This window comes from Hipposideros armiger, unplaced genomic scaffold, assembly GCF_001890085.2.
Source record: "Hipposideros armiger isolate ML-2016 unplaced genomic scaffold, ASM189008v1 scaffold_54, whole genome shotgun sequence".
NCBI lineage: Eukaryota > Metazoa > Chordata > Mammalia > Chiroptera > Hipposideridae > Hipposideros > Hipposideros armiger.
Genome location: NW_017731404.1, coordinates 1252203 through 1268168, shown reverse-complemented (window position 1 = coordinate 1268168; position 15966 = coordinate 1252203). Strand labels below are relative to the sequence as shown.

The 15966-nt window shown below is 46.9% G+C and overlaps 1 protein-coding gene across 2 annotated transcripts in view; it reads right to left on the bottom strand.

Moving 5' to 3' along the window:
- Window positions 1–15966, bottom strand: part of SLC9A8 (solute carrier family 9 member A8) — a 72128-nt gene that overhangs the window by 20097 nt on the left and 36065 nt on the right. Inside the window, exons 7-9 of one of the 2 annotated variants that reach the window (XM_019640939.1) lie at window positions 11876–12048; window positions 6889–7027; window positions 5397–5502 (exon numbers count right to left, since the gene is read on the bottom strand). In XM_019640939.1, coding sequence (XP_019496484.1) covers window positions 5397–5502; window positions 6889–7027; window positions 11876–12048 — 418 coding nt within the window. The remainder of the gene's footprint in view (window positions 1–5396; window positions 5503–6888; window positions 7028–11875; window positions 12049–15966) is intronic. The other variant, XM_019640937.1, reaches the window with a different exon arrangement.

Genomic DNA, 15966 nt, shown 5'->3' with positions numbered 1-15966 from the left:
CAGGCCAGATGAAAGTGGGCCTCTGGCCACTGTGCAAGTGAAGAGCCAGCCACCATCTTTAGCCTGGGCTAATCTGGGCTGGGGCATCTCTCGGGTTCTGGGGGCTAAAGGAAAGAATCAAGGTCAGCAGTGGGGGCAGCAGCTCGAGGGACAGCTCAGGTGTCGCCTTATGTGCCCTCTCTAAGCAAAGATGTGTTCTCCACCCAGACCACCCTCACCCACAGCAGCTGCCGCCCACACGGGCTGTAAAAACACTATTGGGGCAAACGGTGCAAATAGGCTCCCTGCTAGAGATAAACGTGTCCTGGAAGGAAGAACTTCTGACAGCTTGGTTTCTTTTAGAAGGAAAGTCATTTAAGGAAGCAGGTAAGAGTGCAACAAAACGGTCAGACTCTTGGAAGGAAGGAAGGAAGGAAGGAAGGAAGGAAGGAAGGAAGGAAGGAAGGAAGGAAGGAAGGCAGAAGAGAAGAAAGGAAGGAGGGAGAGAATCCATTTCTAGTCACCGTTAAGGCCATGGTTTTAAATGTAACAAAGGTGTAAAGGGAATTCCGGTATGATTTCCACTGTATCGTATCTTACTGTGGGTCAAATATAATGTACTTCTTGAAGGCTGAGTCAAACCATAGTCAGTTTTCTTTGTCAACTACCCAATAGTAAACACATTTTGCTGTAAAACATCCAGACTCATGGGTACAGAGTAAAACCAGAGAGCCTCCATTCCTGCCGCCTGCCCAGAGGTAACTACTATTAACTATTATTAACTATTAACTATTATTGCAGATCATCAGTTCTTTTCCTATGCCATTATGAAGTTCAGCTATCTTTTTTTTTTTCCTAAGCTGAGCCATCCTGCCACCTGTTGGCAGCTCAGTGGCAGCTCAGCTCGGGCCGGGAATCGAACCGCTGTTGCTCAGAGCTCGTACTCTTGAGTGAGCTCTTAACCAACTGAGCCACTCGACCGGCCCGAGTTCAGCTATCTTGAAAGAGTAATAAACAGGATCATATTAGCTATATGGCATCTCTTACCAGCACAGCGGTTTTTTAAAAGGCCTCCAGCACTTGCCTTTGCACGCGTAACAGAATTCTACTCCCTCTGGACCTACAGAACCCTGGGGGACGGGATGCTTGCCCCTGTCCCCCACAGGGTCTTCCTGCTCTTCTAGGGCAGGCCAAGCTCCCTCACGCCTACTTGGGACCCTCAGCACCTGGCGTTCCTGCTGCCGCCCTTCCCCCCCACCCCTCACCACAAAGGTCTTGGCTCAGGGCCACCTCTTCCAAGAGACCTTCTGACCCACTATCTCGTGACACTTCCGCTCCTATGCCACCCTCTATCACGTGACTCTGATTTCTTTTCCTTCAGGTCACTTCTCACTACCTGAGATTCTGATATGTGTTTCCCTACTTGCTAATTGTCTCTCTTCTGCAGCCAGGGACCTGACCTTGTCTTGTTTGCTATTATAGCCCTGGTACCAAGGACAGCTCTCAGCACACGGTGGGCATTTAACAAATATTTACTGAACAGATGAATGAGTGGGCTTTCAACTGTCTTTCTTCAAATTTAGCAATGTGTCTTAGAGTTCTTCCCATGGCAGTACACATAGGTCAAATTTATTTTTTTAAGTGGCTGCATAGCATTCCATAGTGAGAATGGACCCAAACTTCCTTCATTCTCCATTACTGATTACGTAACAGTTCATTGCTTCCGGTTTTTCTCTCACAGGCAGTGCTGCACAATACATTCTATCTTTGGCCAACTTGTTCTCAACATTTCACAGAAGGTATTATGCCCTCATCAATCTTGCAGACTTATCTTTCAATCCCAAAAGTTCCATCCTCTGTGACTCATCTTGACAGAGTGTGGCTCTGCCCCAATTCCCCTCCCTCAGCCCAGAGTTGGCTCAACTGGCAAGAGTCCATTCATCTTGGATTCTTTAGAGTCAGAGGGCCAAGGAGCCCTCAAAACTGGCTCGTTGAACAACAGAAATAGTTAACACTGATAGAATTAGGACAAAGGTTCTAAGAATAGTTAACGCTTCTGAGTAATAATTAGGGAGACTATTTAATTTGCTGTTGAAATCGGGACACTTCTGTGAGTGAAACGGGGTGTTAATTTATCATGTTGGGACAGAAAGGGGAAATGCATGGTCACCCTAGCAATGACACACTGATGCTTCTGTCAGGACACTTACTTGCATTGTTCCCTTTATCCCTCGCCTCAGGCCTTAGGGTGGCACTCTTATCAAATGAGAAAATGGATGCTCAGAGGGGTTAAGTCAGCTGACTGAGGTTACTCAGCTAACGAGAGGTGCAGCTGGGGTTGAAACCCAGGACTGTCTGGTGTCCTCAGCCACTGTGTTCAAAACACATGATTTAGGTAAATGATTCATAGGGAGAGAATGTCCTGCGTTGGTGGTCACTGGATACTCACACTATCAGTCCTTGTGATAGTCAGGAAAAAGCAGAGCAAGAGCACAAAGGGAAGGAGGAGAGAGCCAAACTATCACCTTTCCTGTTTATACTCTTGCGATAGGCTGTGGAGGGTCCTCACAACACACCAGGGCCAGCCTGCCCTTCTCTGAAAACCCTGTGTGACAGATACCCCAAAGACAAAGTGCAGGCAGAGCTGAGCCCCTCGCCCAGAGCTGGATGGTGGGTTCCTGGCTGGCATGTGTTGTTTTTGGCCCCACTAGCATGAACAGCAGAGGTCCCTAAGGAAACGAAACCCTTACAAACAGAAAACACTGCCTCTGAGGAAAAGACAAGAAAAATACTCCGATGTTTTAACTGCAAGTTCCAAATGGCTGTATGGAATATATCTTTGCCACCAGGTACTCAGTGTTCAGCTCAAAGAGGTGGGGCACAATTTAGAAAAACAGAGGCAAAAATAGCTAGGCTAGAGCCAGATGACTCACAGGTAATGTTTATGTAAGTGCCAAAATTCAAGAAAGATAGGAGAGGGAACTCGATGGCAGATACCAGGATGAAATTATCCAAGAGAACTGGCTTGGGATTCAAAACAAACAAAACCCTGATGTTTACAAAGAGGTTTCCAGTGAAAAAGTCCAGTCTTCTCCGCTTCCTCCTTGGCAAGATCTGTTCAGAGTACCCACGTGTGATTCCAGAAAGTGATCTGTGGGGAGAATTCTGCTCAACAGAGTCATTAAAAACCACCAGGGACTTCCATTTGCCCATGAAGAAATAATTGCTACACAAATTGCTGTCTTGCCATAAACAACCAGAGAACCTGATAATAGAGAAGAAACAAAACTGTCATCTGACACTGGGAGCTAGGCAGGGTAGAACTGTGATTCCTGATCGAGGGAAACAAACAAGGTGACCACTCTTGCTCCAGGCTCTGGCCCAGCATACTGCTTGGATGCAGTTTTCAGGCTGAGGCTCAGGGAAGGGACCCCCAAACCGAGCCCAGCAGTCTCAGTCTTGCTGAGAACAGGGGACAGATGAGAACTGGGGGTGGTCAAAGCAGTTAGGATATCGGAAAGGAGGAGCTGCGCAGAGAAAGAGCTCCGGAGAGCTACAATCGAGTCCCCTTGAATCTTGGACTGATGCTGATCTGTACACACGTGGGGGAGATTCCAAGAGGCTGGGGAGAGAATCACTAAGAAGGAATAGGCTGAGCAATTCCCGAAGCGGACACAAGCCTGGGAATAGTCTGCATTCTCACAGGCCGGAATGGAGCGACCCTGTAATATTCGGTTGTCGGGAAAGTCAAAGTCATGACATATTTTTTCTATGTTTTTCATTGCAAAAATGCGTTATGACTTTTCCGACAACCCAATACATGAGACGAGGTAGAGCCCTCAGAAGGGCAGTGCATTCATTCCTAGTGCTACTCTGGACCTGCCCTGACAAAGCGTAAAAGTAAACCTCAAAAGGATTAAACTGGTTCCAGGAAACTTGGATATGTGGCAGAAGAAAATCCAGAACTCTATGAAGAATATAATAAAATCTAGTACTCAACAATAGAATTAAGTTCACAATGACTGGCATCCGATCAAAAATTAACAGGCAAGCAAAGAGCAGGAAGTTAGGACTTCTAAACAGGATTGACAGAAACAGACCTAGCACTGCCAGAAATGATGGAATTAGCAAACAAAGACATTAAAACAATTGTTATAAAGATGCCCCATATGCTCAAGAGGGTAAAGACAACCATGAACATGATGAGGAGCGACATGGAAGATCTAAAAATAACCCAAAGGGAACTTCCGCAGGTGAATAATACAATCTCTAAAATGAAAAGCACACTGGATGTGATTAACAGGACGTTGTGCATGGCAGAAAAAAGATCAGTGAACGTGAAGACATAGCAATAGAAACTAGTCAAAATAAAGCATAGAGAAAAAAAAAAGATTGGAAAAAAAAGAAAAGGCAAAGCGTATTATGGGATGACAGCATACTGTCTATCATAATTTAAGTAACCGGAGTCCTAACCGAAGAAGAGAAGGGAGCACAGAAAAAAATATTTAAAGAAATGGTTAAAAATTTACCAAACTTGATGAAAACTATAAACTCACATAAGCCATAAACCCAAGAAGTGCAACAAACCCCAAAGAGAATATAAAGAACCATAGCATGGCACACGAAAATCAAATTGCCACACACCTATCAGAATGGCTACACTTTTTAAAATTAACGTACATGCTGCTGAGGATGTGAAGCAGCTAGAATTTCCTCATACAGTCTGGTAGGGATGCAAAATGGTCCAGTCACTTTGAAAAACACCTGGCAGTTTCTAATAAAGTAAAATACATACTTACCACGTGGCCCAGCAACCTCACTTTTAGGTATTTATCTGAGATCAATCAAAATATGCACAAATATTCATAGCCTAAATCTGCAAAAACCCCAATGTCCTTCAAATGGTGAATGGAAAAAAAGTGGCTCAGTAAGGATGTGTAAATTATGGCTACATGCAAACAACATGGATGTCTCTCAAGAACGTTGTGAGAACTGAAAGGAGACACGAAAGACTACATACTACATGATTTCAGCTATGTGACTCTAGAAAAGGAAAACTACAGTGATAGAACACAGCTCCGTGGATTCTAGAACCCAGAGACGAGCCAGGGGATTAACTGTCCTTGGCCCCGTCCTTGGAGGGAAGGCCCTTCAGAGGCCCTGTTCTGGGAGAGAGGCAACACCGGAAGTGATCTCTGCTACAGGGTGGTCAGCAAAGAGAAAATGTGACCGTGAGGACACCGAGCCCGGGGATCTGGCCAGGCTAAATCCAGATGTGCCCGCAGAGGACCAGCAAGTCCCCTTGCTTGCTTAAGCTCTTCTGAGTTGTGATGGAATGTGACCCACTGACACGAGCTCTGTCACCGGGCAGGACAGCGTGCCATCACCCCAGCATTCCAGTGCCCTGGTTCACTTACCAGAGAGCGAGATTCCTTCTGCGAGCCCGTAAGGAAGATAAGCAAAAATGATCATCATGCCGAACTCCAAGGAAGGCGTTTTCCTCAGGTCAATATGCTTTAGCACGTAAATGACAGTTGTCAAGGAGAAAGAATCAAGGGGAGAGCTCGAGAAGCCACAAAGCTGCTGCCTTCTAAATGTGTAAGGTAAACAATGGATACAAAAGGTTTTGGAACATCCCAAAGGAACAAGTGAAAATCTGTCATCATGGGTTCTTTTTCTTTGCAGGGAGGCTGTTGTAAATTCCTGAGACCAATGGTGGGGAAAATGAAAACTGACCTAAGTCCAGTCATTAGAATGCGGACTGGGAGGGCTGGGAGTGTGCCAGGGCTGTGGAGGGCAAAGCTGGGACGCAGAGCGACCGCGGCCAGCCCACACCGCCAGGCCCCTCCCAGGCCTCCTAACCAGTGGGGTTTCCAGAACTCTGGGGTTTGATGCCCCACTGAAAGGCCTTCTTTCCTGTTCCTGGGGATTTTGAAATTTATGCTCCTGTAAGGGGAGAGCCTTCTAGATATTCGAATGTTGTTCACAGGCCTATGCTGGTGCTCACAGCACCCACTTTCTTGGCTTCATCACAGTAGATGGTCCCCCTGCCCCTTCGAAGAGAAAGGCAAACATGGAGGAAAATACTGAACTGGAAGAAGTTTTCTCTTCTTTTCCATTCTGTTTATTGGTACAATATGAGAAGCTGTCAACCAACTCAATGGAGCCTTTAGACTTCTGGACAAAGGAATCGAAGGGAGAATTCAACAGGATGGCGGACAAACATGCCTGTCACAAGCAAAAGTGGCTTTTCTGGCCATCTGTTAAACAAACTGCTCGTGGAGGAGGGCCAGGTGGCCATCTCCGCGAGATGCAGGCTGAGGCTCGCACAGAAATGGCCGGGTGCCTATTCCTGTTAGGAACGTGACGAATTTTCTACAGCAATGAAGGTGTCATTGGCCTTAACAAGCCTCTTTCCTTCTCTGGCTGGAAAAGCTTATGGGTTGTTAAGCAAGAAAATCAGTGGAAATTACTTAGATGGAGCTCGCTCTGAAAGGCTCTTTTCTGGTCCTTCTCAATAAACACTTTCAGATTTTCTCAATTTGACATTTTCAAAGGAAATTAATTTCCAATTTTGAATGTGAAAAGTGAGACGGCGGAAAATGAAAATCATGTGAAAAATGCAGTTATCATACTCTGGGAGCTAAAATGCCTCCAAATCAGATCTGATAGCCAACAAGGTGATTTTTTAAGCTTTGAAAAGTGACATCCTAAATTTCACGTTAAATTTCAAAATCATGGAGTTTAAATTAAAGTGCTTCTCAAACCAAAACTAAGCATAAAGGTTCTCCATCAAATACAACCTTAGATTAAAATTGGCCCCTTAAAGAACTGGGGAAAATGGCCAGAGATGAATGTAATTAAGAATAATCTTCTCAGCCGTGCCTGTTCATCAGATGAAAAGGATATTAATGCAGAGATTAAGCCAGTGAGCGTGCCGAGCGCTGCTGAGCCAAAGAACATTTTGAGGAAGTAGCCAAGGGCTTGTAAAAATGTTTGCCACCCACTGACATCTGACATATTTTTTCTTGTTAAACCTTCAGCTGTGCTAGGAAATAGAAGAAAAACAGAAAGAAGTTAAAATGTTATAGACAAAGTTATTAGAAATTAACTTAGAACTCAAAACTTACGTCTTGCTTATTCTCGCATTCATTCACTCATTCATTCCATCACTCATGGAGCCAAACACTTATTTGTTCACCTACTTTGTTGTAGGCACTGTGTTAATTTCTGGGGGTTCGGAGATGAGATGGGCACTAATGACCACCTGGGATAAGGGCAAAGGGCTGTGGAAACACGGGGTGGACCTCTAATTCGGGGTGGGGGGAGGGCGTCAAGGAGGTTCTCCATGACATATGGGCTGGCTTTGGATTTAGGATGAAGAATTAAGCAGGTGAAGAAGTGAGGGAAAGCACCCCAGGCAGAGGGAACAGCATGTGCAGAAGCAGGGAGCCCAAGAATATGAGCACATCCTGGGAGCATTCAGTTACACAGGTCAGTATGGATGAAACACAGGAACAACATGGGGGGAGGGGTTGGGGGAGGAAGTTAGGCCAGAGCAGCAGGCAGTAGGGCGGGACCTGTGAAAAGCTTTTGCTGAGGCCATTAAAAAGTTGGTATTGCGTCCTGAAGGCCCTGGGGGGGTCATGGGGAGTGTTTCCAGTATGGGGGAGATCCTGCGCTGAAACCTGCAAGAGAGGCTATGGCATGAAGTCAGAGTAGAACGGAGCCACCTAAAGAAGAAAGGCCATTAGGTACAGGCTGAGAGCGTGGACTTAGGAGGCATTAGGAGGAAGAATTGAAAGAACTTTCCTTGCACTGCTACAGAACAAAGTAAAACGTCAGAAGCCATTAAATTCAATTGCTGGTTTTACCCCCAAAGGGAAAAGCATTATACCATTAAAATGGAGTTATTCTCATTATTTATCCTTCTGCAGATTCTACCTTCAGACTTGCTCTCACATCTATCCACTTCTTTCCCTCCCTCCCCTAGATCCTGTCCCATGGCTTACGCTTCACCGCCCTCTCCATGTACAGCCTTGTCTTCCAGGGACCAACCCCTTCTCCACTCAGTGGCCTGAACGATCCGATCCGTTAGAATGCACATCTGACCAGGTTACCGGCCTGTTCAGAGCCCATCGACAGCTTCCTGCTTTTTAGGAGGAGGCCCAGTCTTTGTAGCATGACCTAACTCCTCTCCTGCCATACCCCTGGATCCTATCTCCTCCTCACCCAGGGCAGGCCCCATGATCACTGGCACCTCCTTGTAGGTCATCTTTCACCCCTCCCTGGCCCCAGCTAACATCTGGGTTTGTTTCTCAGAATCCAGGGTCAGTGTCACTTTCTCAGGGACACCTGCCCTAGCCCCTTCACACAGCCCATTTAGGCTCTCGTGGTGCCTGACTTCTCCTCCACAGCATGTGAAAACCAATGCATCACTTCATGAGGACCAAGCCTGAGTCCATCCTGTTCACTGCCATATGTCCAGGGCCTAAGGCAGAGCCTAGCACACCAAAGATGCTCAATCAATTTTTGCTGAATCACGAAACAATACAAAGAATTGTCAGTAGTAAGATTCAGCTTCACTAATCAGCATTTCCTACAACCCCAGGAAGCCTTTCACGGTGAGGCATAAGCACAACGTAACATAGTAAAGGTTCTGAGAAGTCCTGCAAATAAGCAATCTAACGTGTTGCTCACAAACGTTTTCCAAACTCACCTGAATGCACAATCTCCCCCATTCCCTTTCTTTCCTAGACCACAGGTTAACATCCCACCGTGGGGAATGCTGGGATCCCACAAGGGTGCTTCTAGGGAAAGTGCTTTTGAAGGCTAAGGCCACCTACAGCTCCCAAATGGATCTGTGGACCACGTGCATGGTGTCCAGGCCCCACCTCGAATCGCACCCTTGGCTGGTACTCGGGCTGATGTCACTGCTTTCCTTTATGCAGAGAAGGCTGAGGCCAATGGTTTCTGAACTCAAGATAAATGAAAGTAGAATCTGGACTCTTTTGGGCCTGGTGATTTTCTAAATTTTATTTTTTCGGGTCATGTTTCTTCACCTTAAAGAATATAAGACAATCCATTTCATGAGCTTAAGCTACAGCTGGAGAGAACAAAAGGTTGCCTCTACAGCAAACATTTTAAGAATAAATTGTCATAGTAACAAATCAAAGCTAAAAATAATTTAAAGTTAATGAAGAAACAAGGTACTTAGCTTTCTGGCACTCATGCAAGTGAACACATTAAAAAAGGGGTAATTTATTCCGACATTCAGTTGCAAAGATAAATGTGTCAGATCACTTTGAAAATGATCATTTAAGAAGTATACCCTTAAAAACAAGACATGAGTGTCCCTTATAACCAAGGAAAGCTGACAACAGCTCCCTCCTGCAATGCAAAAAAAAAAAAAAAAAAAAAAAGGCAGGTCTGCCGTGCCCTCTTGGCCTGCCTCTCTCTTTTATCTGAAAATGCCTACCATGCTCCCAAGATGGCTCATCCGAGAAGCTGTACTGAATCCTTCAGAGCAACTGTTTCCCCCTAACCACTGTGTTCACTTGTCTCTGACTATCTGTCTCCCACCTTGGATTGAGTGTGTCAAGTCCAGCTGGTCTCAGGGCAGTGTCTGGCACAGAGGGCCCTCACCAAATGCTGATGGCGGATGACCAGCCTACAGTGGGTCTGAGAGTCAGTGAGGCTGGACGTCTTAGGTCGGTGAATCCCACCCCAGCCTGTGTCCCAGTCGTGGGGCAGGTGGCGGCTGGAAACTATACACGCGTGTGGTCCACAGATCCAGTTTTTGGAACTGTCATCATAGGTGATCTTGGCCTTCAAAAGCACTTTTCCAGGAAGAGCCTTTGGCTACTTATAATGACTCCATCATTTCTCATTTTAATAAGAAAATATCTCCTAATCTTTGGCCTTTTTGTGGCAGACCTGGAAAAGCTCAGACAAGGTCCTACTTCGGACAGATTTTTAAAAACAAAATAAACTAGAGACAAAGCAGTTGAGTTTAGCTCCTGATGTATAAAAATAACTCATGATGTCACCTCTAATTTGGGCAAAATTCTTTATCACAAATGTTCAATGCACACAGCCAGGATATGAGATAAAAGTCAAAACCAAAAAGCTACAAAGCTTTCAGCGTAGATCTTAAATAAGAAAAAATATCACCATCAGGTTTTTTAAAAGGTCTTATAGCATGATGTATGTAATTTCCTACAAAAGCTATAGAAATTTTTGCCAAGAGAAATGTGAAAAGGCTAATAACAGGGCATTGGTTAAAGGAATACTTTGAAGCCAGTAAAATGATGTTATAGAAGATTATTTTATCAACTCTGTTCAATGAAAAAGCTACAATACAATATATGGCATATAAGCCCATCTAGATAAGATATATGTATACATACTCTTACCCAATTGTTAACTGTAATAATCTTTGGGTAGTAACAATGCATGTAATTTTTCTTTCTTTTTTTGATGTATATTTTCTAAATTTCACATGAAGAATATTTGTATTACTTTTAGAATAACAAAAATATTTTAAAGTTCATTTTGTTTAGGTCTGCTGAGTACCTATTGCAATTAAGCAAACTTTGGTAAGTTCTTCCTACAAAAGTAGGATAAAAACAGGGCAGAGAAACCACAATGGAGGCAGGAGAAGAATAAAGGGTCTCACATTATTTGATGTGAGATGTTTTTCACATAGTACCACAGTACTTAACCATTCAATCCTCATATCCAATCCTAGGCTGAGTGAGGTATTATCACCCTCGTTCAACTGTTAACAAGCCTGGGGCTCAGAGCGATGAAGGAGCTGACCCGGGGTCACACAGCTATGAGTAGCATCAGCAGGACTTGAACCCAGGTCAGCCCGACTCCCAAACCTGGGCTCTTTGTACTATAAAACGTCGTTTTGGTCCAACGTAAGGATTCCAAATGTATATTAGGAAGCTTTTAAGAAAATGTTACCTACCACAGAGTATTATGCTTAGCAAGGGCCCTTTCAACAAAGGAAACAAGTCAGTATTCAGATCGTGGAAATTCTATTCTCGTTCAGAACAGTGACGGGCCCCTAAAATTCTCTTGGCTCATCTCTGATACACTGTCCTTTGTCTAACTGCTTGGACCTTCTCTGTTTCTTGACAAAACTGTTTGGGTTTCCTGCCCACACATGTGATGACCACCACAAAATACAGAGTTCTAAGAAACAGCCCTGCATCAGATAAACACATTTGAGATTATCTTAAATTCATTTCCTTTTCCCAACCACATCTTGATCTATTATGATTCATCTTTAATTTCTCAGATCCTATCAACAAGGGCAGTAATACCAATGAGCATTTGATAAAGATTTGCAGTTCCTGAAGTATTATAGTTTTCACCCAACAGCATCTTAAGATGGGATGCCTGTTAGGATCATTACGTTAGTTTACAGCTGTGAAAGGGAAGGTGACAGGCAACAGCTCGAAAGTGGGAGAGCAAGGCCTCTGTCTGTTGTTTTTATCTGCGACAATGCGGTCCAAACACTGACCCCTCAATGGGCTGCTCCATCACGGTCTGAGGAACTTATTAAAAACCTAAGTTCTTGGGACTCACTCCAGACCAACTGAATCAGGAGCTCTGAGGGTGGGGCCTGGGAACGCTACATTTAATAAGCACCCCCAGTGATGCTGATAAGTTCCAATCCACTGCTAAGAGGGAGGTCACAAAAGGTGGGTGCCCCTCTCCTAACCACCCCAGGCCGGGGCACCTCAAGGCTTGTGAGGACAGAAAGATGGAGAGGTGGATGAAGCAGTCAACCAGGGGACAAGCACCTGTCCGTACAGCTGCATGGAAACATCTGTCCCTGCATCACAAGGACCTTAGCTCCGTCCCTTGAAAAAGGCACACTTACTTGGTCAGGACAATGGAGACTGCGTCGTTGAGAATACTCTCTCCAAAAACCAGCATGTTGAGCACTGGGTCCACATGGAGCGCGTTGAAAATCGCAATAGTAGCCACTGGATCCACAGCGGAAATTAGGGAGCCAAATGCAAAACTGCAAAGAAGGGACAGGATGGGGAAGTCCTGTAACGCTTATCACTTGGCGCACATTCAAAACACTAAAGCCGAGGGCTGTGGTTGATATAATAGTACACACTGCAGCTGAAGAAACGACAGAAGATGGTGTGTTTTTTCCACTTACAATAGCTGAGAATGGACACCGTGGGTGGAGCCGTGAAGGGCCCACTCTAAATGGAGTTGTTAGGAAAGGCCTGGTTTTCCACTGTTAGAATCAAGACTTGGCCCAGTGATGGAAGGAAGCCTTTTGCTTAAGTGCACTGGACTTCCCGGCCCTTTTGGTCAAAGCAGTTGGAACCATGATGGCTCAGGGGCCTCCCCCAAATGACCCGTGGGCTCCTGGGTCTGACCTGCGCTTTGCCCCTTGCCACCATCTGTGACCAACCCCAGCCTCCACTCAGATGTGTAACATCTAAGAAAGTGCCAAGAACCGGCAGGAGCTCCAGCGTGCTCAGGGGACGGGCGGCTTGGCTGGCAGACGCCAACCCCAGGGCTGCCTCCCACGAGGCCACCGGCTCTCACCGACAGGGCCCATGAAGGTTTAACGACCTCCAACAAATACGTATTAATGGCTATTTAATGTGTTGCAGGCACTGAGGTTAATGATAACAGCAAACATTTATGTGGCACTTTGCATGTCCCAGGCCCTGTTCTAAGCACTTTACATACAGTCACTCAATATCCCACACAGCAACCATGTGACATGGCACTATTACTGCCCCGATTACACAGGAGAAAACTGAGGGACGATGAGGTTAAGTAACTTGTCCAAGGTCAGACAGCTAACAAGTGGCAGAGCCAGGATTCAAACCCAGGCCTTCTGGCTCAGAGTCGGTGCTCCTGACCGTGACACTGGATATGGCAACATCCAGAGACTGAAACCAATTCAGAAAATGGCACGTGTTACATTGGAAATCAGGGTGATGACAGAAAGGGTGAGCTGGCCGGGGTTGGGATGGGGGAGAACTTCGATTGGGTGGTCAGAAAAGGCCTCTCCGAAGAGATGTCACTCATCTGAACAGGACCTACATGACAAAAAGCAGGAGGCCAGGCCAAGACCTGGGGGAGTGTTAGCAGCAAGCTCCCTCTGAGGTGGGAGCCAGCCTGGTGGCCGGAGAGACAAAAACGTGAGCATGGCGGCTGCGCGCTGAGGGTGAGTGGCCAGCGATGGTAGAGGCCAGTGAGGGAGGGGGCACCAGGTCACCCCATGGGGCCTGTGGGTCACCCAAGGAGTCAGGATGATTTGGGCCCTCAGCCCGTTTGTCTTTCTTCTGCCTCAGTGTTCTTACAAGCCTTCTATTCCCTCAAACTGCTATGCCTGGCACTGCCTTCTTTCCACATCAGCGGAATAGTGAGGTCTGCCCCCTTCTACAACACAAGACAAAACACAGAGCACCAATGGGACAGCCCTGAGTGAGGGGACAGCTCCAGTGAGAGACCTAAGCCAGGGACTCTGCATCTCTGCTTCCCACCCGCACCAGCCTGCAGTCTGGGAGGTAAGAGGGAGCCACTCGGCCAGGGACGGGTATGCTCTGTCCACTCCACCGTCACCAGCAGCCTCGAAGGTCACTGGACTCCGGGCTCAGGAGAGGAGAGGCTTGGCCACCGTACCAGTTACAGTTTTCTTCGGAAATGAATAACCTGGCATTATGGTTTCCACGGCAGCTCCCTGCGAGTTTGATGAATGCGGATTCATGCAGGAGAGCCTGCTTACCTCAAGGAGAGTCGCCAGGTCCCAAGCTGAGGACCAGACCCAAGAGAAGGTCTCAGCTCAGACCCCAGTCCCCACTTTCCCTGTCTTCAGGGAGGTTGTCACATTCCTGATGAGCTGTGACTTTACCTGCCTCTTGTCCTCACTGTAAGGGCCTGGGGGGTGGGCACTGTGTCTTGGTCACGGGTATATTCCCAGGACCTGTACTGAGCATGGCCCAGAGGCATCTGTAAAAGGCAGACAGGAGGGAGGGAGGGAAGGGAGGGAAGGAAAGGTAATGCCACCGAACAACTGCCAACGTGGGAGGCCCTGCTTTGTCGGCAGCTGGCCTTGGGCCCTGGCGCTGCAGCCCAGACACGGGGCTTCTTGTCCCTTCTTTTACTGCCACCCACATTGCCCACAGCAACATCACAGGGGCCTTGAAGGAACAAGCACGTCTCAAAGGGGGAGGGGGTGCGGGGCACAGACCCGGGAGCCCCTGGTGGCTGTGCATTTCCGGGCTCAGCTGGTCCCCACCCCCACTGCCCAGCACAGTGCCGCAGAGCAGGCAGCCACCGGCTTCCCTGCTCAATGTCCGCGTGCCCTGCTATTGGTAACAGCACCCCAAGTTTCCTTTGGGGAGCCACTGTCCCTACTTTCAATCCACATAGTTGCATGGGGCTCTCTAGGAGTGGGCGGGGGACCCAAGTTTGGTCACTGAGGGCCATCACCAGGCATTTTACCAGGTCCTGGGGAATTAGGTTGGCCCTTTTTGGCAGGGACGGCTGAAGTGAGGGTGGCATCAGCCCATATGGGGCAAGTGTGCCCTAGGATGAAGTCACCCAGGGGAGAGCTGAGCTGAGACAGTGAGAGGAGAGATCCCAGACACTGTGGGCCCCCGGAGGCTGTCATGATGGACCCCATCACCCCGGAGACACTTCTGCTCTATGAACCCACAAACCTCTTTCTTCCCAAAGCTAGTCTGCGCTGAAAGAGGCCTGCCTGATATTGTTTGTCACAGTGCCTGTGGCATCCGGAACTGGAAGCCCGAGAGCGGGAACCAGAAGATGGACTGATGAATGGTTAGAGGATGGACAGGTGGAAAGAGCCGTGTTAAGGCAAATACAGTGAAACGGGGCTTGTGGGCGCTAGGCGGTGGCCACACGGCACCCACTGCACAGTGCCTCTTCACCTTTTCCGTATGTTTGAAATTTTCATAATAAAAAGGTGGGGAGAAATGCTTTGCAGAAATCATAGCACACTTTTAGCTTTGGTTACGAATCTAAATGGAGGCAGAGCATTTCTGATAGTGACTATGAAAGGTCTAGAACACGAATTTCCTGAGTCATCGAGCGGTCTGAAGCGAAGGGGTCATTACACCCGAGCCCTCAGTCGCTCCACTTCACCCCTGCATAATCCAGTTTTTTAAAAGGCCAGAAGCCAGAAGTTTAACTTAAAAAATCTGCTTTTTGGGCCGGCCGAGTGGCTCAGTTGGTTAAGAGCTCACTCAAGAGTTTGGACTCTGAGCAGCAGCGGTTCAAGTTCTGGCCTGAGCTGTGCAGCCGCTGAGCTACCAACAGGTGGCAGGATGGCTCAGCTAAAAAAAAAACAAAAAACAAACCATAAAAAATCTGCTTTCTTTCTTCCATCATCTCAAAGGATAACCACATCAAGAAATCAAGGAAACAACACAGGACGGTAAAATAATTCAGGGAGTATCTATGAGTAAAATCTCTCTCCAGCAGAAACATCACTGCAATAAAATCTTCTGTGCCAGAGTTCTTTTCTTACGTTTTCTATAGTGCAGGGGTCGGTGGGTCTCATGTTCGACCTGCATGGTGTTTTGAAAAACTGAATAAATTGTGAACATTTGAAAACTGGAAAATTCCCTATTAAAAATCTAGAAACCTGGCCTCTTTTGGAAAAAAAAAAAAATCTAGTAATTCTGTTGCCCATAATGGTAATCACTAGGTGGAGCTAAGAAGTGGCTGTCCCCTTCAGATGGTGTGCTCTCCCATTCGCCACTGTCACAACCTCTACACACATCTGGCCAGCCTCCCCCTGTTAAGGGCCCTGCCAGGCCCTGCAGCTGTGTGGCTTGGGGACTGCTGGCTAAGTTTCCCCAGAGCACGCCCCATTTGTGGGACAATTTCCAACAGGAAGGGAAGTGTCTGCACATGGAGAAAGAAACTCTACCGGCTCTTATTCTGCTTGTCAAAGGGACAGTTTTCTTA